Raw genomic sequence first — 24,256 nt, forward strand, 5'->3', positions numbered from 1 at the left:
ACTAATCATACGTCAAATCAGTCACTCAGATGAATAATTGATGATGTGGAAGAAGCAGTGACTATTAAGAAATTCATCAAGGTACAAATTACTGGGGTGACTGTTCCCGTTCTAGTTTTCCAGTGACATGTTAGTGTGTAATAGTCACTTTTTCTTGGCTGCTTCTTCGCTGTCACACATCAGGAAGATGCTGCCGAGCATAATAACGTAAATGAAAGGCCATCAGAGGCCACGGGAAGTACTGTTGCTGAAATATACAGAGATGTAGCTTTCATTTAAATCCAGTTTTTCATTTAAGATGGGATTAGATGGCTGATGAAGGCTGCTACACCTTCATGGACACATCTTACAGTGAGATGTGCAGCTACACCTGACTTGTTACTGTAAGGGTCTGTGCTCGTTTCTATTTATACACACAGCTTCAGTATAACAAACTATCACAGCTCATAGGGTGTTAAAAACATGATAACTCATAATAAATGTACTGACCCACACATATGGTTCTTACACACACACTGGACTTTCTGGACTTTGGTTTTGCACAACACTGGTCACTATATTCTTCATTTCCGGTTAATACTTGTACAGCTGCTGTTATTGTGTATATATTTATTTATATTTAGATTTCTTCATACATTCTTATATAGTTCTATATTGTGTATTTTGTTGTACAGTTATTTTATTTTCAACTTTAATTTATATATTTATCTTTATCTTATTCTTCCCAGTTAAATTTACCCTTCATTCTAATTTGTGTTGTACAGTTATTTCATTTTTAACCTTAATTTATATTTTATTCCTTCCTAGTTAAATTTACCCTTTTTAATTTTTCATATTTATTTCCTATCTTATTCATAGCCTTTTCCTTTTTTGTTCACATTCTGTCTCTCACAGTTGAAGTGTACCTCTGGTGCAAATTACTGACCTCTGTCATCATTTTAGGTGGGGGAACTTGCACAATCGGTGGCTGACTAAATACTTTTTTGCCCCACTGTATATAGTGTTCACTCAGCTTCTTGCTGATGGTATTTTAGCCCATTCCAGCCTTATGCAGGTCTACAATCTTGTACCTGATGTCCTTTGACAGCTATTTGATGTTGCCCATGGTGGTGAAGAGGTCAGGACAGGTGTGCTTTATGCACATAATGAGTTGATTCACTGATTCTGATTTGTATGCTACATCTATGCTAGCCTGAGTTCTCGCAAGGTAGGAGGGGATCAAATACTTATTTCACTGAACAGCATGGAAATCAATTTCTAACTTTTATGTGTTGTTTTTTCTGTGTTTTTGGTCAATATTCTGTCTCTCTCCAATAAAATGAAACTATCATAAAAATTAGAGACTGCTAATTCCAGCGAGCAAACTGAGCAAGGGGTTCAAATAATTATTTCTCCTACTATATATAAAAAGTAACTGCTGTTGCTCCCTCTTCAGGATCTATCATAGGGTGCACTCTGAGGTCACTCAGTGAAACACACAGAAAGCAGCAACACAAAGGTATCCTGTGGCATCAAATGACGTGAACTGGAGTGACACAGTGGACTGTGATGCAAGGCCTGGTCTGCCTGACAGCACTTTGTCAAGCGTGTGCCTCCCGATACATATATGTATGCTTATCTTTGTGTCTCCAGGCTGTAGGCATGCCAGATGAAGGATAAGGCAATCATCTTCTAGTTCTGTGCACCGAAGTATATATTTATCTTCCTTTAATACAGAGTATACCGTTTCTTTACTGAATCTATGAGTGTAAACCAAGTCGTCTGTCAGCTGCCAAATGCTATACAGTTCACTGTCTCATTATGTCTCACTTGTTACCATCTCGCCGATCCTAAGAAAGTACCAGGACCACGAGATAAACCACTGTGCACACATATAATAAACAGCGCAAGAAAATTATTTTACATGGTCATTAACCAGTTAATTGGTCTCTAATGTATGAAATTAAGATATTCAGTTTGCTAACACATTGAAAATGCTTGTCAGAATCTCTCTAGTCCCATGTTGGCAGTCCAAAGCCTTCATTTTTCAGTTTACAGTGATGTAAGTCAAGGAAAAGCTGCAAAATCTGAGAAACTGCAACCTTAAAATATTTCAGACTTTTTGCTTTAAAAAAAAGAGATAGAAATTAAACATTTTACTCCTGGTAGTTTCATTCACAGTTATTAGAAAATTCCTCACATCCTTGTAGACAATAAAACAATTTTGAGCATTTATTACATAAAAATACTGTCATACTCAAAAGTGCAATAATTTTTGGATGCCAATCAGAGTTTTGGGAACCAACTGGTCACTAATTCTCAGAACAAGGCACATTTAAATAAATTAAACAAATGCAAAAAAGTTGAAGCAGCATAGAAAATAATAGTAGCGGCTCTGGCAGGCGAAAAGAGAAAGAAAGTATACCCACTCTTTAACTTGGAGCGTACTTTGTTGGCCAACTTCTTGATGTCTGCCATAAGATCCTCAAGTTCAGCTTTAGTTTCTGAGAGGAGATGAGACAAAAAGGAGAGGATGTGTTAGTGGATTACATACTAACTCAGCCAAGCACATAAACCACTGGGAAATACGATTTCACAGGCACCGACTCCATACTGACACACAGGAAGTGTCGCTCCCAACAGAGACAAACATTCATCACTTTCAGTCCACAGCAGCACAATTCATCCTTCTTTAACCTTCCTGCCTTCTTGGGACCTTTTTGTGCCACTGCTATGTGTTAAATGGCTGCCATTTCCACTGTGTTCAGTGGAATATAACCAAACTTGCCACAGGATAGTTTTTACCTGTCAATGTTAATATTCCAGTGTGAATTCCTTAAATCAGCCTAAAATGGCTGAGCAGCAGAAATCCCCACACCCATCACCCTGGGGACCATTTTCTGCCCATTGACTTCCATTATAAACGCTATTTTTCAACCCCAAATTATCATCATATGATTTTATTTTTTCTTCTTTTCTTGGATGTCAATGAAGACTCAGGGCCTTGAAGTTTTAATTTTTAAATTGCAAAAAAAATGCAAAAAAAATAATGGCAGGTCAAAATGTATGTTGGTGCCAATCTTTGGTCCATCTAAAGGCCTACTTATAATGACAATCACATATTACTTCAACTGGTTTTTTGTGAAAATATTTAGTTTCGTTTTTTGGTTTTTGGGGCTTATAACACAGGGCGCTCATGTAATAACACTGGGATTTGAAGGGTTAAAACAACGAAAATATAATTAAAACTTTACATGAATATTTCAGGGAGAAGTAGTTTTACAAGGTTGGCTAATTTAAAGTGGAATAAAATATGGATATATGGTCTTTTTATGGCGTGGCTGAGAATGGTCCCTAGGGTGATGGGTGTGAGTTTTTTAAAGGATGGCAGGAGGGTTAATGCTTCTTTTCTATAGGGAGTAACTACATCCTCCCTTTTCTCTTGCAGTCTTTCGTCTTCTTTCCAGGTTTACACTGTTAAATATTCACATTTATATTATAGAGACAAAGATACAGATCAATGAGTGTGGAGCCGGTGCAGAGCCAAAGAGTGGCAGGACCCCTACAAGCTAAAGAATGGCCACAAATAGTGGTGGAGACCCTAAGGGGCTTGCACATGTTAACTGCAATAGGTACCGTTTCTTTTTTCTTCTTCCTACAGAGCACTGCCATGAAGAAAAATCAAGGCATTAGTTTGTGTGCCAAAGTAAGTAATGATCTTACCTGGTCCTACAAAGGACGGCACTTTTGATCTTTCCATAAACCAGGCCGTCCTGCCTAGACAGACCAGAACACGCTTCTTGAGCCTTACCTGTCAACCGACACAGCAACATCACCCCCCACACATCTTGAGGCCACTGCAGTGCAGTTGCCAGGCGTTCGAACACACTGAAAAAGCTGTGAACACTGGATTCACAGAAGTCTGGAACCAGGTGAATGTTATTGCTCACAAACGAGCCTCTAGACACCTGTACACTAGCAGCTGTGTCAACCATTTTGGGGATGGTGAAGGGTTAGAAACACACCACCTAATTAGGACCACTGCCACACCCGTCTGCCAACTCACGCAGACTACCCAATAATTAACCGATTAATGGAAAACTACACAACTTACTTTAACTGACCAACTTACCTCTTGCAGTATACACTAAACAAACACAACTTACCCAGTTCCTAAGCACAACAACCTTTACCTACCTATCTTCTGGAGCATGCTGGGCTCGAGGCAACTTGAAAGGCAGAACTTCAGCGACCGGGCCCTGAATTGCCTACCCCCAACAGGGAACTAATCCCCGCCCAGGATTACTCCGAAAATAAAAAAGGCAAAACAACAAAAGAGTGCCCGAAGGAAGAACTTAAAACAAAGCTCAGCTGGACACTCACCTAACTAAACTGGGAAGTTGTGAATCTCTAAAAAGGTGAAAAAGTGAGATAATCAAAAAAAAACCCAAATCCAACACAGAACTCCCTTTTCAACGATCCCGGATGAGCCCCCACTTGTTACGTTCCCCTGGGGGGGGGTCTAGGCAGTGAGGGGGAAGTAACAAAAGTGACCGGGTCAGAAAAAGGAGTCAAGGAGGCGAAACAGTTTAAATAAAACAGTTTTATTGAAGTAAGTCAACTAAAAGAGACGGACAAGCCGTTATCACCATAAAACACCAACAAAACACAAACAAAACTCAGGCGTTGGTCAAATAAAGCAAAAAGTCAAAAGGAAAGCGCAGCTCACTAGCTGGACAACACACTACACAGCTCACTAGCTGGACAACACACTACACAGCTCACTAGCTGTACCCACACAAAATGGCACTCTGGCCCAGAGCTCACCCTGCTCTGGGCTTAAATACCCTTAATTGCTGATGGGAGTCAGCTGTACAGGAGGGAAAGGTGGCACCTCAGGCAGGAGGTAGTGGGACACGCCCACACAAGCACCCTCAGGAGAGAGAGAGGCCCTGCTAGGGCCGTAACAGACCCCTGGTGAGGACAAAGATGTGATCGTAGCAATAAATCAAATCACGATGGATGAAAAATCTGGCCTACAACAAGATGAATTTAGTATATTTTAGTATATACTGTATAAATTTGATATAGATGATGGAGTTACTAATACATTTAAAATCTCTGCCGGCAGTTTGTACTGATCGTTTAATACGCAGAAAATGTTCAAATGGAGAAAACAGCGGGTACTAGAACTGGAACAACTGGTGTAGCTTTGATCAACGATGAAGACTTGAAACATTTGCTAGTTTCAGGTCAAATCAGTATAATATGTTATAGGAAACAGGGAAAAAGGTAAAATTTCTCTTGTCACACCTTCCCAATGCTGGCTAGTCATTAGATTGCCTTGGCAACAGGTATAACCTACTGTCTTTACTGTGCTACTCTAAATTTTCTGAACCCGCAACAGTAGCCTAAGTGTATGATAATCAGACACATTTTTACATTCAAATGTTTACAAGAGGGACCAAAGATGGCATCATTTGCTGAAGAGAGTGAGGGTCTTGGAACAGAGCACTCATGAGGATTCACAGAAAGGGAAGGTCAGCACTAAGTGGAGAGCATAAAGTGTTAAACATGCCCATCCATGGGCATGTTTAACACTTTATTTTGTGAGCACAAAGGAAGTTTTTCTCTTCAGTGAAACCTTCAAAAGTCAGCAGCAGTGAAGGGCCCACTCAAGTGCTTTCCATGTTCAGGTTATCACAAATGTGAAAAAGGCACTGGAAATACATTTATTTTCTGTAGCAGTCAAATTTGTGGCTTTTTCCCTGTAAAAGGGCCACTGAAGCATTAACCATTGCCTGTTTAAAGGCTGAATACATCCATTTACACTGAAGAGAATTCATCTTTTTTCATATATGGATCTACATTTTCTTATAAATGTGCAGAAGTGCATTTTCATAATTTTTTCCATGTGCATTCATCACCAACACAACCTCAATTAACCTCAATTTATTTAGGGCATGCTATAGACTACTTGCACTAGGGCATGTGACGTATTTCCGTTTCCAAATAGTACCGCTTGTGCGTTTCCGGTACGTTTGCTTATCTATCGGTAGCTATGCTAATGTCGCTTCAGAATGAGTATAAAAAGGAAAGTATTTAAAACAGAACATTTTCAAAAACAGGAGAAGAAATACTCCGAGCATTGCTGTGTCCCACTTTGTTCAGCTTCAGCCAAATTTAATGGCATACTAAGTTTTCATGCCTTTCCGACCCATTCCGACCAATGGCCGGTAAACATACGCCGGGATCATTTCACGATCACCTCTCACACCAGGGTCTGCTGCAGACACTTTGCCAGTGATCAACTCATAGAGCCAACAACCCTCGATGGTCGAAGGAGGCTTATTAAAGGTGCTGTACCAACACTTTTTGAGTGGAATGGCTATAAAGTTGAACCACCGCGGCGTAGTGTTTGGGAGAGAATGGAGCGACGCCCTGAACTAGTTCCTCCTGACGATCAAGAAGAGCAAAGTCTTACAAGAGATCATGACTACTGCTCAGTCCCTGAGCCGTCTGCATTGGACATATCTGCATCAGCTGCAGAAGACCTGTCCAAAGACGTGGAGACTCTGAGGAAGGAAATACAGGAGTTACGTGTCCAGCGAGAATTTGGGTTACAGCGTTTTGCTGGCTCCGACACTGACATCCGATTCTATACCAGGTATACCTAAGTTCTATTCAAGCTAACTGTTTAAAATATACCAAGGTCACCATCAGTTAAATTTCGAAAGTTTTTCCAGTCTTAATGAAAACAAAATAGATATTTACTTTTCATCTCTAATCTGTATGCTGGTTCGGTTAGTGACAAGGAACTATTCAAACAATCAGGCATTGCTGAGAAGTTGACTGAAGACATGGCAGTGATGGTAGATAAGGGCTTCCTAATCACTGATTGTTGTAAATGCAAAGTGTACTGCCCACCTTTTCTATCTAAGCAGAAGCAGATGCCAGCATACCAGGTTAAGGAGACGCAGGCCATAGCCAGACTCAGGGTACATGTGGAGCGAGTCATTAGGAGGATCAAACAGAACAAACTTTTTGATAGCATCATTACCATGTCACATGTTTATAATATCAACCAACTGTTTGCAGTGGCATGTATGCTGTCAAATTACCAGAACACAGCATTAGTTAAAAAATGGGTTAAGTGAGACAAGATGGATTTTTCCCAAGACACCAGTGCCAGTAACTTATGGAAAATGACCTGCAGCTGAGGCCACTACAGTTGAATTTCTTCCTTCTCAGCTGACAATACTTGACTACAGAACTGGTACTTGAGTGCTGATAGTTGAGTTTCAGTTATTGATAATTCAAATTCATTGCAAATGTTTAATGTTAATAATACTGTTTAATTATATTACTATATTACTATTCAGATTCAACAAAACTGTTTATCAAAATTATAAAGTAAATCACTAAATCGTTTTAAAATCATAAGTGACATTGAGCTTTTGGAACATCAAAAATACCATTTGTCATTTTCTACAGTTCAGTTGTGTTATTGTCTAAATGTATATCAGTATGCTAGGCATGGAGTTTTAAATACTTACCATGTAAATAAGTTCTGCACAAATTCAACGTTTTAATGTGTGTTTTTAAAAATTTAATTGATGCCATTGCTTAAATAACAGTTTATTGATGTCACATAAAGGTAACATGTAACAACAAAAGAATTCATGAAATATATTGAAAATAAAACATCAGTTATTTTGTTCCAGCCAGCCTGAAGGATCTGTTTTTCTTTTTGCTATGTTTTCACTGTTCATTTTTTCAAACAAAGGTATCTTGGCATATATATGTAAAAAAAGAAATAGTCTGCCTTTTCTCTGATTGCATTGTGCACATCTGTATCCATGTATATTCTTTGCACTAGGTAGTCCTCTTGTGCCCACACAACAAAGTCACACCACTGCATCCCACTGATGAGCAGTTGTCCTTGCACTTGCCAGTAATATGCGTGGCTCTTTTTTAGTTTAGGGGTACCACATTCCATCTGCACATATTTGCAGTCAATAAAGTTTTGTACATTGGGACATTTGAATTCGACGAAGCCAAACTGGGGGTATTCATTGGGGTCAAAAACAACACCATCAGGAGATGCAGCAAGCAATGGGGTGAATGACCAGACCACAGGGTGAGTAGTTAACATTCATTAGCCTAGTATACTCTGCTGCTATTGCAGGCTCCATCTCAGTTCCTCTCCTCATGTCTGCTGTCTGCCTTGTTCCCTTCAATATACGCTCTGCTAGTGACTCGGCCGAGCTCTGGCCTCTGACGTGACACACCTCCCGAAACCTAGAGGCAGTCACTCTGGGCCTGCGGAGCTGATGCCACTCAGACGAAGAGCTTTGCTCACGTGTAGCTTCCTCTATTTTGTGAGCCATTTCCAGAGTTACAGACAAGCTTTTCAGATGCAGAAGCTCTTCTTCTGAGCACACAAACACACAATCTGATGGCAAGATGTCATACCCCTCCAGAGGCAAGTGCGGTGTTGGTGGTGCATCGCGGTGTAGTGTGATGTACCGGGTTGTCAAAACCGGCTGCTGATATGACAGAACACTGCCCTCCTGCACCAGCCCAAAGGCACTTTCCACAAGGGGCTTGTCAGGTCTCATGTTCATTGTGGTCACAAGTGGCCTGTCCTCAATATTAAATTTTGCATATGCCTCCGTTATTCTGAACAAGCAGGGATCTGGTAACGGACCCACCATGCCTCTGTAGAAGCCACTCCTAAAGAAAACATCAATGACAATAATGTAAGGAAGAAGGTTGTTATACTGAACAACAACTAAACTAAAAGGTGTAAAACAGTGGTGCATAAGTTAGAGACTGGGATGTATATGTACATGACTGAGTTAGCCGTCTTCAGAAAGTGTAATGTTGTATGTAAATTAATACCTATTCTGACACATGTATGTATGAAAAAAATAGCAACATTTGTAACACGTGAAACCAAATTTTACAAATGTAATTACCGTACTCCAGTCTGGGCCATCCTATTTGGTACCGGCTTAGTGAAGATCATGGAGTTGATGGGTCCTGGCTTCACACCCTAACAGAAGACACATTTACTATGGATGGTGTTGCTGTTCATATGTAAACATGGACTAATTCAAAAACTTTAACCTCATTTAAATTACCACTGTCCGTGGCTTGTGCCATTGCTGTTCAGATTCCGTGCAGCTATGCACAGGGGGGACAACCGGCACTCTGAGTTGTGAGTAGTGTGCTGTTTGGAAGAGCAGTGCCACTGTGTGATTGCACATAACAGCGCCTGCCACACAGGAGCACTGGCTATGTGTCAGTATCACCGGCGATGAATCCAGAAGCTTAATCTAAGAAGAAAGAACGAAAATTAAAAATGTAACATCTTCATGGAAGAGCCGAACAGGAACATAGTTCAGTGTTATGGTTACGCACCCTCCTGAATGCTTAGTGTTTCCTTCTCTCCCTATTAAAACAACTTAACCATGCTTGATAACTGTAATAACTTAGATTGTGTATATTTGCAGTATTAACTTGTTGTCAAATGTTTCTGATCACCCAAACACACGTTGATTTAACTATCTGACTAGTCAAATTAGGAGTGATAAAGCAGGGAGACAAGGAAAACATTCAAGTTGATGGGCCTTTAGGAATGAACTTAACTAATGCTTAAATGAACTGAACCCCACTGAACGGGGATTAACAACTTTACACAGCTTCCTGCCTACACTTAGTCTGTGTGGTGCCTCACTCTTCCTCATTGACCTGTAGCACAGGGCTCTCACACCGACCTCCCCTGACAACCTGTCTTTATTGGACACTGAATAAAGATACAAGTACCATTAGCATTATTTCTGTATTACTCATTTCAGCATGTCTTAAACATATATATTTTACACTTAGCAAGAGTAGCATTAGGTAGTTAACTACCTCCATAGTTAGCCAACTACCTAACGCCATTATAACAGTGTCTAACTACAAAAGTGACATTAGTTAAGAAAACCTCAACTATAGTTTAGGACGACATAAAACACCGTTTAAGAAAACATGTAATGTAGAGAACTGACATCAAATGAAGGACATAGCGGAGTAACGTAGTGTTTGCATTTGACGTTAGCTAGCGTTTCTTTGTCGGTTAATTTACGTTTTCTTACCTTCGTAGTTGTGTATATATGATGCAGCATATAACTTAAATCCTTTATCTAATTTGCTGGCGGGGGTAGTCGTCACTCTGCAAATCCGATGAACATCGGTGATGTTCAATTTTGGGAGCTCTTGTAGGCAGCGAGTGTAGAACGTCGCCATGGTTTAACCGCACCGGAAGCACTGGGGCAGGACTACATAGAACGCGGAAGTGTTAGTGCAAGTAGTCCATTTCGTTGTTACAGTGAAATAATTGCATGGCCTCATATTAGAAAGTACGTTGTTAATCATTTGCTTTATGACAACGACAGCAGTGGAGGAAGTAGCAGGGAGATAATAACATTTACAGTGCTGTGAAAAAGTATTCGCTTCCTTCCTGGCTTCTTAGTTTTATGCATATTTATCACACTTAAATGTGTCAGATCATCAAACAGATGCTAAAATTTAGGAAAACATAACCTGAATAAATACAAAGTGCAGCTTTGAAAGCATTATTTCATTTATTAAAGGACAAAAAAGCTCTTCGATCTTACTTGACCCTGTGTGAAAAAGCACTTCCCTCCTAAACCAGATAAGAACTCCAATCAAGATCTGTGATAATTGTGAGTTTGTCACATCACTGTGTAGGAATTGTTGCCCAATGTTCTTTGGAGATTTTTTTTTGAATTGCCGCCTCTGTGATGCCAAAAACAACCTGACCCATCAGGGCATGGACAGAACACCTCTGGTTTCATCTGGAAATACAAATCATTTGAGTCCCGCAAGTGGTTGTGCAGGATCTCTGCTGATGCTACTTGTTCTATTAACCTTCCCTAAAACGCTCAATAGGTCTGAGAACTTGACAGTTTGGAGGCCAAGTCAACAGCATCTTGGTATTTTGTATTTCTTTGTATTTCTTAGTTTTTGAAGTATAGCAGGATGAAATGTGACAATGAAAACTGCCATTTCCATAAGTTTGGTACACATCCAAGCTTTATTGTGTTTACACAGGTGCATCCACTTACAGGTATCCACAGGAGCTGTTGCAAATTCCACTTAAATCTTCTTACAACTGCCCTAATGCAAATTAGTGTTAGCTTAAAAATGCTGTTTAAGGGTTAAAGTAAAGTGCTACCCATTGCTTCAATTTTCACTACGGAGGGGAGAAAAAAAAAAAAAGTCAGAGAAAATGGAAAAGCTTTCACACATATTCCCTCTCTCTATCACACACACACACACACACACACACACACACACACACACACACACTACCCTGGAGCATTAACTGCCATTTTTAGCACATTGCAAGGGGGTGAGAAACTCATTTATCATCTTAATGCCATAAAAGAACCAAATCTCCATATGTTAACAAGCTGTAGGAGGCCAGCATGAATAAAAGATTCTTCTAAAAAGTTATTCCGGTCAACCTATTCAATCAAAACAAACCGCCTGCAGTAGTTCTTTCTGATGAGTTTGTTTCTGCGTAGTTCCCTCCTTTTTAAAGCTGAATAAATCACAACGATAAATAACGGCCAGTTTTAGCCCCACTAAACTAAAATTCGTGCTAAACATCTGAACCCAATTAGAGACACAGCCTCAGTGGATAATTTGATTACACAGTACGAGGAATACTTCAATCACTGCTACATGTTCAATTACTGAAATATAATATTTGCACATATCTCTGATGGGAAAGAAACTGAGAAATGTGAAATCATCATCATCTCTTCCTCTGAAGCTACAATACAGATCCATATTATATGAATGCTCCTCATGGCAGTCTGGGATATAATTTTAATGATTACGGACAGTCAGAAAAGCCCACATGGATGGCAAACTGAACTCTGAAAGGAGAATGTTATATTTGGATTTTAGTGACACTGAATAATACCATTCATACCATACCATTTCATCTAAATCCTAATCAGAAGCTCATTCAAACAAACCCTCACTGATGCGATAATGCAAAAGATGGTAAACCATTTATAGACTGATCAGCAAAGCACTACAAGACTTTAATCTGCTTAACAGATGCATTTCCATATCAGCAGACATCAGCCTGTGGTACGTACAGCTCAGTGAGACAAAGCTGTGGACACACAGAGTGCTGGCTGATAGGTGTCATTTCACATACAGCATTTTTGTTTTGTTTGTTTTTAAACAGCAAAGTGGAACATTTTCATTACACGGACAGCAAACACACTGATCACCGTAAAGTCTAGCTTCAAACACATCAAGAATAAATCTGAATCTATTTTTTTTTTTACCAATAAATTTAAAAAAGAAAAGAAAAGCCAACAATAAATTTATTGTATCACCAAAGACTTCCTTAAAGCTCAAGCCTGAAAAGCCTTTTCATGATGTGTATCACTGATCCAGACGCACATCCTTGCAGGAGATTGTGTTTAAGAAATGCCAGAAAATACCTGTTTCAGTAAACGAAATGAAACAAAAAAAATTTAGGATATATTCAAGCGTCTTTTTGAAATGTGATGCACAAACACTGGGCAAAAATCCAATTAATAGCAACTGAAAGATGTAGAACGAGAACCTCGGGAATAGAACCGTGAGCACAGGATCATTTTCCAGATAAAAAAAAACAAAACAAAAAAAACTCATAATGGAAAGACTCACTCTCTTGAGTTTACAAAAAGTAGATGTGGAAGAAAAGAAGGGGGTTTAAAATTGTTCTTTTAAGAGGACTATGCATATAAAGTGAGATCATGTATTCTGTCCCTTCATTTACATTTGTAAGTCTCTATTTCATAAAAGAAATTAAAGGTGGGAAAAAACACAGAATTAATGTAAGTCTACCATATCAACACTCTCCAGCTACAATAAATAATAACCTACCAATGTTTTTAAGAAAAGAAAAAGAAAGCACAAGTTAGAGTACCAAGAAATAGCTACTCCACTCAGGAAATGAGCAATTGGGAACTAGATCCTGGGTATGTGTTTGAATAAGCCCATATCGCTTGCAATTAATTTTGCTGCCTGTGGCAACAGCAAATACTGAGTTTGTCAGGGTCAAACACTAAGGTGGTGGGCTGAGAGCTTCAAGGCAAAATAACAGTGTATGTGCTATGCATGCATGTGGACATGTGCACACTTCTTCATAAGGCTGATTAGTTTCAGTTGTGTAGGACTGAACACATCACCGATACATGACATCAGGCAGCTGGGGGCTAACCTTCTGTGTCATCCCTCATTTTAAATGTCAATATAGCAAGTCTCACTATTGACAACAGCTATATGTTGTGAATATATGTGTAAATAAAAAAAAATAACAAATGAAACCAAAACAGACTTTACATAGATTCTCACAGATATGTGAGGAAGAAAAGGCATGAGAAACTCTGCTTCAGTATCTGGTGCAGCCAACTTGTGCCGCAGTAGCTGCTTATCAGTCCTGCACATCAATGTGGAAGAATTTTAACCCATTCGGATCAGAATGGTCAGAAATTTGATCAGAACACATTCATCTTTGAGATGGTTGGTTTCCACACATGAACTGCTCACTTCAGGACATTTAACAACATTTCTGCTGGCTTAAGGTCAGGACTTTGGTGTTTTAGAACAACCAAGTCATTGTTATTTTTCTTTGGTAATACAACTGATGTGCTGAGGGTTACTGTCTTGCTGCAAAGCCTGCTGGTAAGATTCAGTTCACAGACATCATCCTTAGAATAGCTATAATATTTCAAAATGTCTTGCTCCATCAATCATGGGCAGCTATTCTTGCACAGTTGTGGCAAAATAAACCCAAACCATGATAATACTATGACAATGGCAGTTTTCATGCTAGAGTGCGGTCTTTGTTCCTTTTCTCCAAACATAAAGTTTCATATTAATTTAATCGGTTCATAAAACATTGTTCAAACAACTTTATGGATTCTTCCTGCGATCTTAAGCAAACTGCAAGATGAGCTTCTTGCAGTCTTCACATACACACCAGTTTCTTTTGATCGTTGACTCATGAACATTAATCAATGTGCGAAGGTCTTTCGTCATTTTGGAGTCTTGAACTTCAATCTGTCTGACTGTGGATGGGTGAAATCTAAAGTCTTTAGAGACAGATTTGTAACATTTTCCAGTCTGATTAGCATTCATGACTGATTAGCATGAATTCCTCTTACTCTTACTTTCTAAAATGTGTTGGGATTTTGATTGTTCTTGAAATAAAAACATTGTGCTCATTCATAAATGATTACAACTTGAAATAAACCTGTAGGCCCGAGTAACAGGTTGTGATGTGATGTTTGTGAGCGGTTGGTTGAGGTTGTTGGTAGTCACTAGGTAAAACTGTTTGCAAGGAGATACATGGCACACTGAGCCTAAAATCTCTCTGCGATTGCTTTGGCCACTAGCAGATTGCTGCAGTCGCTTGTAGTTTGCATGGAAGACACTGAATTGCCTGCAAACCCGCTAACTATTCACAGGGGATTTTTTTCACGTTTGAAAAAGGGAGCAACAAATCAGAGAATGTCTGCCTTCAAAAGTCGCACCTTTTCAAGTGCGTGATAGTGATAGAATCGTTTTTACTTCAATCGTCTCTGTTTGAGGGCTTAATTTAAAAAAAACTTTCATCATTCATATGTAAAAAAGTATAATATTGTAAATTCATTGTTTAATTGGGTTCTATGAGTTTTAGAACTAGTAATAAAATCTGCTGATGTCATATTTATGCAGACCATCCATCCATTCGCTTCCACTTATCCTTTTCAGGGTTGTGGGGGGCGCTGGAGCCTATCCCAGCTGTCATAGGGCGAGAGACAGGTTGCCAGTCTGTCGCAGGGCTAACACACAGGGACAGACAACCATTCTCGCTCACATTCACTCCCGCATGCACACCTATGTCCAATTTGGATTAACCAATTAACCTATCCCCACTAACTGCATGTCTTTGGACGGCGGGAGGAAGCCAGAGTACCCATGCAAACACGGGGTGAACATGCAAACTCCACACAGAAAGACCCCGATGGTGGAATTGAACTCAGGACCTTAGCAACAGTGCTAACCACCGAGCCACCAGGCTGGCTATTTATGCAGACAAACAGCAAATCTCAAACTCAGAGAACAGGACAGTTGTGTAGGACTGAATAGAAAATGATGCCTTCTTCTCCTTGGTGTGTGTTTCTCTTGCTAATTAAGCCACACACAACTACTTCTGCAGAGTTTGTGATAAGACAAACTCAGGGAGAAATAAAATATATATGTAAATTTGTGGACGCATTTCACAAACCAGCAAAAACAGACTGGCTGTATAAAGACCAGGAGCAGGAAAAAGAGCAGATGCAAAGGACGCACACAGTATGTTGGATGATTTGGTCAATGGGAGGACAATGCAAAGCTTTGATTAACAAGCAGATGAAGAAGCAGAAGAAAATATGGACATAGCTTCAGGGATGGCAAAAGTAAGGGAATGCATCAGATTGTTAACTCTGTATTCTTTCCAATGGGCACCAGCAAAAATGTCAACCTGTAAATTTTGGTTGTATGACAGTCTATAAGAAAAGCTCTCACTGCTCATGTGATCTATGACCTCCAGTTACTCAATCATAAGTTTCAATTATTACAGTGTGATGCGTAGTTTGGATTTTATGCTCTCTATTAAAGCCAAAAAAGGGTGACAAGGGCGGGAACGCTTTACCGTGCACCTAATAAGTGACTGACAAGTTGCAGTTTCTCAGTTTTCTGATCAAACATCAAAATGGGAAGACGCTAAGTTTCTTTTACTTGCAGTCTGATTGTCAGATACAAAAGAGCCTGCAAATGATTTCGTTTAAATGATGGCACAGATCTTCCCAACTTCAATAATCAATCTGAATCAAAAGTTAAACATCACAGATTGCAAGAAATTTGTTATTATACCCATTTATCTTCAATAAAATGAAGAGCCTTTTAATTTGTGGATTCTCCCCCCACTGCAATTAAGGTTCATCGTTGTGCCCACTTATTCATGTGTTTGCACTACTTCAGAAACTCAGAGGGGTGTGAGGTTATTAACAAGCGTGTCTCTCGGTTCTGTGTAACCATAGCAACCTCCGGTCACCTGTTCGATGAGGTCAGCTACCAGTATTACAGAGAAAATACCATAAAAACTGAGCTTTGTTTGAGGCTGTGTGTGATGTGTTTGTGTGTGTGCATCCTGTGCGTGCGCTAAGGAGTTAGATTAGATTTCCCGCTTGTGGTTACCAAACAGAGGAGGCCAAGCTGCTGAATCAAGTGTCTATTCAGCCTCATTACTGACTGTGTGAAAAGAGGAAGAGTACAGGAGCTGATGAATAAGCAGAGGGAGAGGAGAGAGGGAAGCAAATTAGAGGGCAAAACTGAGGAGTCAATTGAGCTGTGGCATCACACTCCATCCCTCTTCCAGACGCTCTCAAATGAAATCTTCAGGTCATGCTTGTTGCCATCATTAAGACTGTGTTGCTATGGCGATGTCTGCAGTCAGTCCTCTCGCCAGCTTCAGATTGTTTCAAAGTGACAGAGGGAAGGAGAGCGAGAGAGATGCTACAAGGCACGGAGAAATGTAGAAGCTCGGAGAAGAACAGTGTGATCACATATCAAATACACGCAGGAAACACAGGAATGAATTTGTTTTCAAGGGTAATAAAATTAGCTTTTTGCAGGATTTACACTCACGTTACTCTGGTTACTCCAGCTATAATCAATTTATTCACCGCAGAGCAGTCTTATGATTTTAAGTTTTGTTGCAGTTTTTTGTTTCACATTTTGTCGTTTGTACATCTAGTACCCTGTGTTTCATCATCTTTATCTGCCGTTGTTTGTTTATGCATCTCTTTTTTATGTCTGTGTTATAGTAACATCCTGTTTAATTTGGTAACAACTTTTTGTGCATCTTTTACTTCTCGTCTTTACCTTTTAGCCATCTGTGTAATTTCCCACCCAGATCTATTAGGTTTCCCTTGGATCTGGGTTCCCACTTCATTCATCTGCTTTTATAATTTTTCAGGTTTTGTTAAAAATCACAGTAACCATCTTTCCTTCGAATAGTTCCTTTAAGCATCCCATGATGTTGTTGGCTATTTTACTAATTATTGACGCAAAGCAGAAACAAAACAGATCAGACAGGCGTGCTCAGTTAACTCTTCCCAATTTCAGTCTAGGTATTAAAGTATGTAGTCATTTACAACTTACAACACACTGTTACAACACACACTAAGACACACATATGATTAAATTGGTTAAATAAACAAACCGTTTCTCCCATGTGTAAACGCTGCAGATCTCCACTCCCACTCGCAAAAATAATGAATTAATTTAAAAAGACAAAAAAAAAAAAGACAAAAAAAAAAAAAAAAACACAAGGAGAAAAACACACACACACACACACACACACACACACACACACACACACACACACACACACCAGGCAAGTCAATGACCTTTTTCACAGTGGACTGACAATCACAGAGATTGATGACTTAACAACCAGAACGGTGGAGATTTGAAATGCTCATTTTATCAAATCTGTTACAGGAGTATTTAGTAATATCTTAATAATAACTGTTCCTGACCAAGACATCACGTGACATATAAAACAGCGGAGCAGAACACCATTGAGCTCATCAAGTTAGGGTGGAAATGCATAAAACAAGGCTAATGCAGTAATGCAGTGCTCCGGGCAATTTGCTGTGTGTCTTCCCCTCTTTCCCTGCTTCCTCAACTGTTCCTATCATAATAAAAGGTGCAAAAACCCAATAATGATAAACATTCAAAAACAGTGAAGAAAAGTGGATTAGAAAGAAAAAAGCAAAATGTAAACGTTTATGCCACACTTGCAATATTTTGCCATGCACAGACAACATCAGTATTGATTTCTTCAGCTGTTGGAAATAAAAAAAAAATGTAATATCACTGTAGAAATAATTCCAAAAACTTTTCCTTTAACTTTAAGCTATCAGTGTGAGGCTGTTCCTGATTATCAGATTGATGATATCTCAATTAAAGCTTTGAATCAAAAAGCAAACCTCCTGCAGTGAGCATGTTCTTATCATCATATCACTTTCCTCAAAGGTGATCATTAAATCGTATCATGTGAACTGAGAAAAAGATCCCAGAATCCTTTCCAACGTTAAGCTTCTAGCCTACATGAACTATTACAGCAGGAGTGTTTAACCCTTCATCAAAACACAATCCGAGGTTGCTTTTCACATAACATGGGTAACATGACACTGACAAGATACCAAGCTGCTTCTGTTTCCTCCTCTCTGATGCAGGGTCAATTGGTGCCATTCCAATCTCTAACTTGCAGCTATTTATCTTCTTCTTCATCTCTCTCTCTCTCTCAGCTCCCTCTGTAAATATATTACCAGTCCTTTGTGCGTTTGCTCCGCTTATTGATCGTCTAGAGTCCAGATGCCTGATGTTTCAGAGAGACAGTGTGAGCTCATCCCTCAAATATTACTGACATTTGCCTTACTCCAGAAATGCTGTCCTAACATGGATAATGGCAAACGGAAAGCACAGTTACAATTTAACCACTAAAGTACTATGCATACAAGAAGTGTTTAAAAATAGAGCTCCTTCCTTCCTTTCCTGGGTTAGATTTGAAATCTCTGAGTACGGACTTATTTCTTTCCTGTAACTTTCTGTGTTACAGGAAAGAAATAATATTGTGTTTGGAGGAAAGAGAAAATGGCAACTGCACTCTTCATCCTGTTATTTTTTTATTTTATTTGGTACTTTACAATTTACGGCACTTCTCATGTGTAAATGAGTGAACACCATCAATAGCTGCCTGGAGAGCTCGTCATAAAAATGATTCTGAATGATACTGGGCCTGCCCCCTGCATCACTACGACAGACGACTTTTCTTTTTTCCTTCCAGCACGGTCATTCATAACAACTATAACGCATTTGATTTTCAATACAGTCAGACAGCACGTCAAAGAGAATATGGGTCCTTCTATAAAGCTGTTGGGGACTAATGCTGTGTACTTGAAAAGGTTGCAAGAAATCAGATAAATGCACCTTTATGACTTGAGAAGCTCTACAGCCAACTCCTCATCTTAGCTTTGGTTGGACTGGTTCCTACTTGTTCTTACAAGTAGCATCTAATGTAGCTGCTGCTAGCAGCAGACCAAGCAGGGTCTTTTTTAGTCAGGTGCCTATACGGAGAAGCCAAATGCCTTCGTTCAAAAGTTTTATGGTCAGACGAGACAAAGACTGAGCCATTTGGTTATAACGAGGTATGTTTAGAGCATGGTGGTGGTAGCATCATACACTGTTCTGTTTTGTTTCCAGTGGTACTGGTATATTGAGGATAAATTAATAAAGGAGGAGGACTACCCCAAATTCTCAATGTTTGACCACTTTCTAAGCAGAGTGGTCAAACATTGAGTCAGAATTATGCCAGAAGTTTTTTTTAATTTCTTCTAAAAGCATCTGATGAAGTTGCAACTTGCTAAGGTCATTAAACATGTTTGCTGTACATTCATTCCACACTGGAAAAAGAACAGTTCAAAGAAATCATTAAAAGCCCAAAGATTACTATTCATTCATTCATTCCTTCCTTCATTCATTCATTCATGTCCACAATAAGTGGGTAGTGGTGCAATGGATCACGGTTGATCCGTAATCAAACCAATCCCACTCCACGGTTCGGTACGCACGTGACCCGAAGATTCAAAAAAGAAGAAAAAGGTCTGCGTATGGTGTGCGTGGTCAGTCTGTCAAGCGATAGCTAAGTGGAGGAGCAGAGGAGTTTGCGGTATCTAAGCAGCCCTTTGCCGCCCAATCCGACCGGGCTAAAGCTATTACAAAAGCTATTGGGGTGTTTAGCTGCAGATGGAAGGTCGTATTCAGTTGTGCAAAACAAGGGGTTTAAACTAGTCAACGCGTTAGTTGACACATTGACGCCGTGCAGCCCCACGCACGGGGCGATCCATGGTAACTAGTTAACGGAGATTTGCCGCGTAATGCAGTTATGACATTAACGTCATTTTAACGAGATTTATGCTGACAGCACTAGTTTAAACTATGATGAAGGTGCTTGAGCCACGCTATGAGATCCCGTCGCGCGTCCACTTCAGTGACAAGATCGCTCCCAGCATGTATGAGCAGGAAAAGTTTAAAGCTATGGCTGATCTGTCCCACCATCTTCTGTTGCCCTAACTACAAATGGGTGGACCTCCAGGGCAACGGAAAGCTACGTGACCGTGACCTCTCATTATATCACAGCATAGTGGTAGATAGAAAGCCCTGTACTGCCCTATATTGCACCTTAATTTGTTTTTATATAATTGCGTGGAATAAGTCTTGAGCTGAATGTTTTTTAATAGGTAAAAAAATACTTAAATAAGTAAACGGCGAGTAAAATTTTTGTCTTCTTCTTTTTTTCCCCTGCTGATCCGAAAATTTATCCGATCCGTGACGAAAAAAAAAAAAAAAAAAAACATCAGATCCGAACCATGAGACTTTTGATCCGTTGCACCACTATAAGTGGGTGTACACTTGTGATCACAACCGTAAATCAGCTTATGATGCTATAACACTAATCCTGAAAATCTAAAATATTCAATCTCAGAACTCAGTTTAAATGAATATGTCCTACACTCTGTGCTGCAAGAAAACACTGGTCATGTTATCTCTTTGGTTACCGCTCACTGTAGAGCACATAACCTCATTATGTCTCTGCTAACAAACCATTTCCTTCTCTCCAAGAGCCTCCCTTTGCCCTGCAACATCTTCCAAGATGATACGTCAGGGTTATAAAGAATTAATATGGTAATGATATGGTCACTTTGAAACTAATGCAGATCAGACCACTAACCCTGCACGGCATCGCTGATCTGGCTCTACAGTCGAGGACAGAAGGCACTCAGACTGATTTATCCCTGTGTGAATACGTTATCTTACCACCTTTGACCTCCATTGTCTCTTAATGTGTCCCTATTCTTGGTTGCGATAGTCCGCATTACAATAACCTCACTTTCATAGAGATCTTATTATTCAACAGTAAAAAGCCATGTCTTCGGAGGCTATAGCACCACATTATCTCAGCTCAGACATAATGAGGGAGATGTAAGAGAAAAGGAAACAGAGTGAAAAAAGAGAGAAACACAAAGAAAAAGACAGCTGAGGGAGAACAAAGAGAATACAGAAAGCTGGGGGAACTTACACAACACTTTCAAATTCTGGTTGAGGGTGGAGGAGCCTTGGCAAACAGCACTCCGAGGGTGGGAACAGACCAAAAACTGACTAACTAGAAATAGTAACACTCACAGGCTGCAATTAAAACAAGCATCTCCAGTGCTGTGAGTTGAGGACTTTTAAGATTCAGGGGAAGGATGCTCTTTACAAATTGGAGGCTGAGATGTCAGAGGGTGCAAACGCATAAGTGGCTGGAAAAACAGACTCAGAAATGTTGTCAAATAACCTCTCAAGTATCAGTGTTAAAGGGCAGATTCTCTGCATCCAAGTGCAGATAAGCGTCTACTGCTTTATTGTGTTTCTGAGGTGCATATAACAACTGTACCACTCGTCCTTACTGTTATATTGTAGGGATAACATTCCCAGCACATCACAAAATATGTATAAAAAAAATGCCAATGTGAACACTGACAGAATAGACCGAGTCCCTCTGTTTACATAAATTTCAGCTAATGAGTTTGAGTCTGGCGTTATGATTAGGGCTGAACGATTATGGAAAATAATCTAATTGCGATTTTTTGCCCCAATATTGCGATTGCGATGCGATATGCGATTATTTTTTAAGGTCTTTGTCTTCTGTATTATTAAACAAAGACAAGCAATACATCATATAGTATGGCCAATACTATATTACATTAATTTTAAACTGTTCTTTCCTGGAAGACAGACCTCTGTTATGATGACATGAGGTGATGCATGAATTGATGACTGACATTTTTATTTAACTTCTTCAATCACAACAGTATATTTGAACATACACAATAGTTTATTTTTAGCTTACAAACATCTGAGCATAAAGTGCTGACAAGGAACCCTGGTGTAAACATTAAAATGAAAGTCAGTACAATGTGCAGATTGCAGAAATATACATAAAAAAAATCAGTGGCTTTACCACACTCAGTTTTTCGACATCTGTGAACTACTAGACAGTCATTCAATTAAAAAATAATATTAAATAAATAAAACTAATAAATAAAAAATACACACATCTTACTGATCTCTGCAGTCAGTAACATTACACATAAAGTGCAAACATAATAGCAATTGTATAAACACACACACACACACACAAACACGCCTTTAAAGTTTAAAGGCGTGAAATTGGACGGTCTAGTTCTGATTAGCGTCACCGCTGTCTCGGTGGAGTTTAATAAACTCGGCCGTCTGCTTCTTGCTATCTAAAATATAACCAGACACTGGTGTAAATTCTCGACTGTCTCATACTTCTGTTTAATAAGTTTTCTGTTTGACGTTTAGTCAGCTGTGTGAAAACCAAGGAGGAACCCACCCGGGGGATTAATAAAGTTTTATTTTATCTAATCTAATAACTTTAATCTCAGCCAAACCGATTTACTCACGAACAAACAAAACACTGAAAAAAGCCCAACAATAACATTTTTAGGTTGTCTAAGTGACTTATATATTACGTTTAACCCGAGCAGCGAAACTCCGCGGTGATCTGAAAATGATGTGCCGGGAGTTGTGCCGTTCTCGGCCGCATCAGTAACCCTCGAGCTCCCGGCTAGCTGTCGAGCTGGTGGGTAGCAGACGCCTCTGAAAACGTCGAAGCACTTTTGCAAATATGGGATCTCTTGATAAACCGAGCAGATATTTGATGTTTACACAACTACTTTCTCGCCTGAAAATATGTTAAAAGTTTATTTTGTGACCCAGAAAGATTAGTATGAGTAATTTTAAAACTTAGTAGCGGCCGCCATTGCTGGAAACTGGAGTTTGGCTGGGCCGCGCTATGAATTCTGGGATATGGTAGTAATTTGGACAGCCTTCGGCGCGTCGCTGTGACGTAATCGGTCTACAAATGCGGCCTCAGGAGGATGCAGCCCATGAATTTGGACATGTCCAGAGTATAATCGCAGCCTTTGCGGTTAGAAAATTGCACTTGATCATGTCGCGATATTATCGCAAATGCGATATATCGTTCAGCCCTAGTTATGATTCATGCAAAACTCTCCAGCCAGGAGATGTAAGAGAAAACAAACATTTAAAGGCCCTTCGCTGGTGTTCTGCTAGCTTTGCATCAGTTTTAACATCACTTTGCTATCTGTGATAAAATATTCACCACCGCTTTTGCATGGTCAATAATGAACCTCGATGCTAAGAGTTGTTTACTAGTGGAGCACCACTTCAAGGTCTTACACCAGGCTGTCTGTCTTAAATGGTTTTAATGGACAGATGAGGAAGGCATGTTAAGTGCACTAGGATCAATCATTCTTCAGGCCTGGCACACAGTCGCTGCTCAGGATTCCTCCCAGAGTCCAAACACTTTGTGGCTTCCTGTGTCATCTAAGTATGGCTTGAATATATTCTCCCTGTGGTGAATGGCGTGGTTGGGATGGTCTTCAACTTTCCCAACTAGGTGTGTTCAGTGGTCATCCATAATGTGCTCCATTTTTGCAACAGGATAGCACATACAGATAATGGAAGGATTGGTAATCTTGAGATTTACTTCTATTCCCAACAACCCAGACACCTGAAAAGCCAAGTGCTAAAAAAAACCCCAGCCTGAAATTGTTTTGGTTTTTTTTTCCTTTTTGAGCTCTGTGTTTAACAGCTGGTTAGTGCAGCTTTCTGAACTCTTAAAAACTGAGCAGATCAGCTACTTTCCTTCTTGTCTTTTCAAATACAAGTGGATGCAATTAAAATGGGTGCTAGTAGTAAAGTACAGTAAGGAGAGAGGCATGGATAATCCAATCCATGCCTCAGTTTAAAAATCAGCAATTAAACCATTCAGATAATGAGAAGGAAACATTAGCACTGATTTAGGGTGTAAAATCCTTTGCATTTATGATGAATCACTGCTGCTAATTGCTACATGAATAAAATCCATCATTTATGTCCAAGATGCTGAACAGTAAGCACTGGCCATCCTCTCCAAAGCTATACACACTTGACATGTAATGAATAAAAGGTTAAAAAGAAAATGCTGAGGGATTTTCCCAGCATGTCAAAGTCAATTTTACGACTG

The 24,256-nt window shown here is 39.6% G+C and overlaps 2 protein-coding genes across 5 annotated transcripts in view; both read right to left on the minus strand.

Annotated features, from left to right (window-relative positions):
• The window catches only part of LOC146694088 (syntaxin-1A-like), a 106,785-nt gene that overhangs the window by 23,505 nt on the left and 59,024 nt on the right, over window positions 1-24,256 (minus strand). For all 3 annotated transcript variants that reach the window (XM_085430176.1, XM_085430177.1, XM_085430179.1), the window contains exon 4: window positions 2,409-2,483. In XM_085430176.1, the coding sequence (XP_085286302.1) occupies window positions 2,409-2,483 (75 nt within the window). The remainder of the gene's footprint in view (window positions 1-2,408; window positions 2,484-24,256) is intronic.
• On the minus strand, window positions 7,256-10,344 carry LOC146694089 (uncharacterized). 2 transcript variants are annotated; one of them, XM_085430174.1, is made up of 5 exons: window positions 10,125-10,344; window positions 9,699-9,790; window positions 9,126-9,320; window positions 8,961-9,037; window positions 7,256-8,715 (listed from the first exon to the last, which is right to left on the minus strand). In XM_085430174.1, the coding sequence occupies exons 1-5, from the start codon at window positions 10,273-10,275 to the stop codon at window positions 8,076-8,078; spliced, it is 1,155 nt and encodes a 384-aa protein (XP_085286300.1). In that variant the 5' UTR covers window positions 10,276-10,344; the 3' UTR covers window positions 7,256-8,075. The 2 variants fall into 2 exon arrangements, with proteins under 2 accessions (XP_085286300.1, XP_085286301.1); XM_085430175.1 differs by lacking the exon at window positions 9,699-9,790 and having other exon boundaries at window positions 10,125-10,228.

Source organism: Copadichromis virginalis, linkage group LG14, assembly GCF_057382275.1.
Source record: "Copadichromis virginalis isolate Kocher_CV1m ecotype Utaka linkage group LG14, C_Virginalis_male_GT1.1, whole genome shotgun sequence".
Classification (NCBI taxonomy): domain Eukaryota; kingdom Metazoa; phylum Chordata; class Actinopteri; order Cichliformes; family Cichlidae; genus Copadichromis; species Copadichromis virginalis.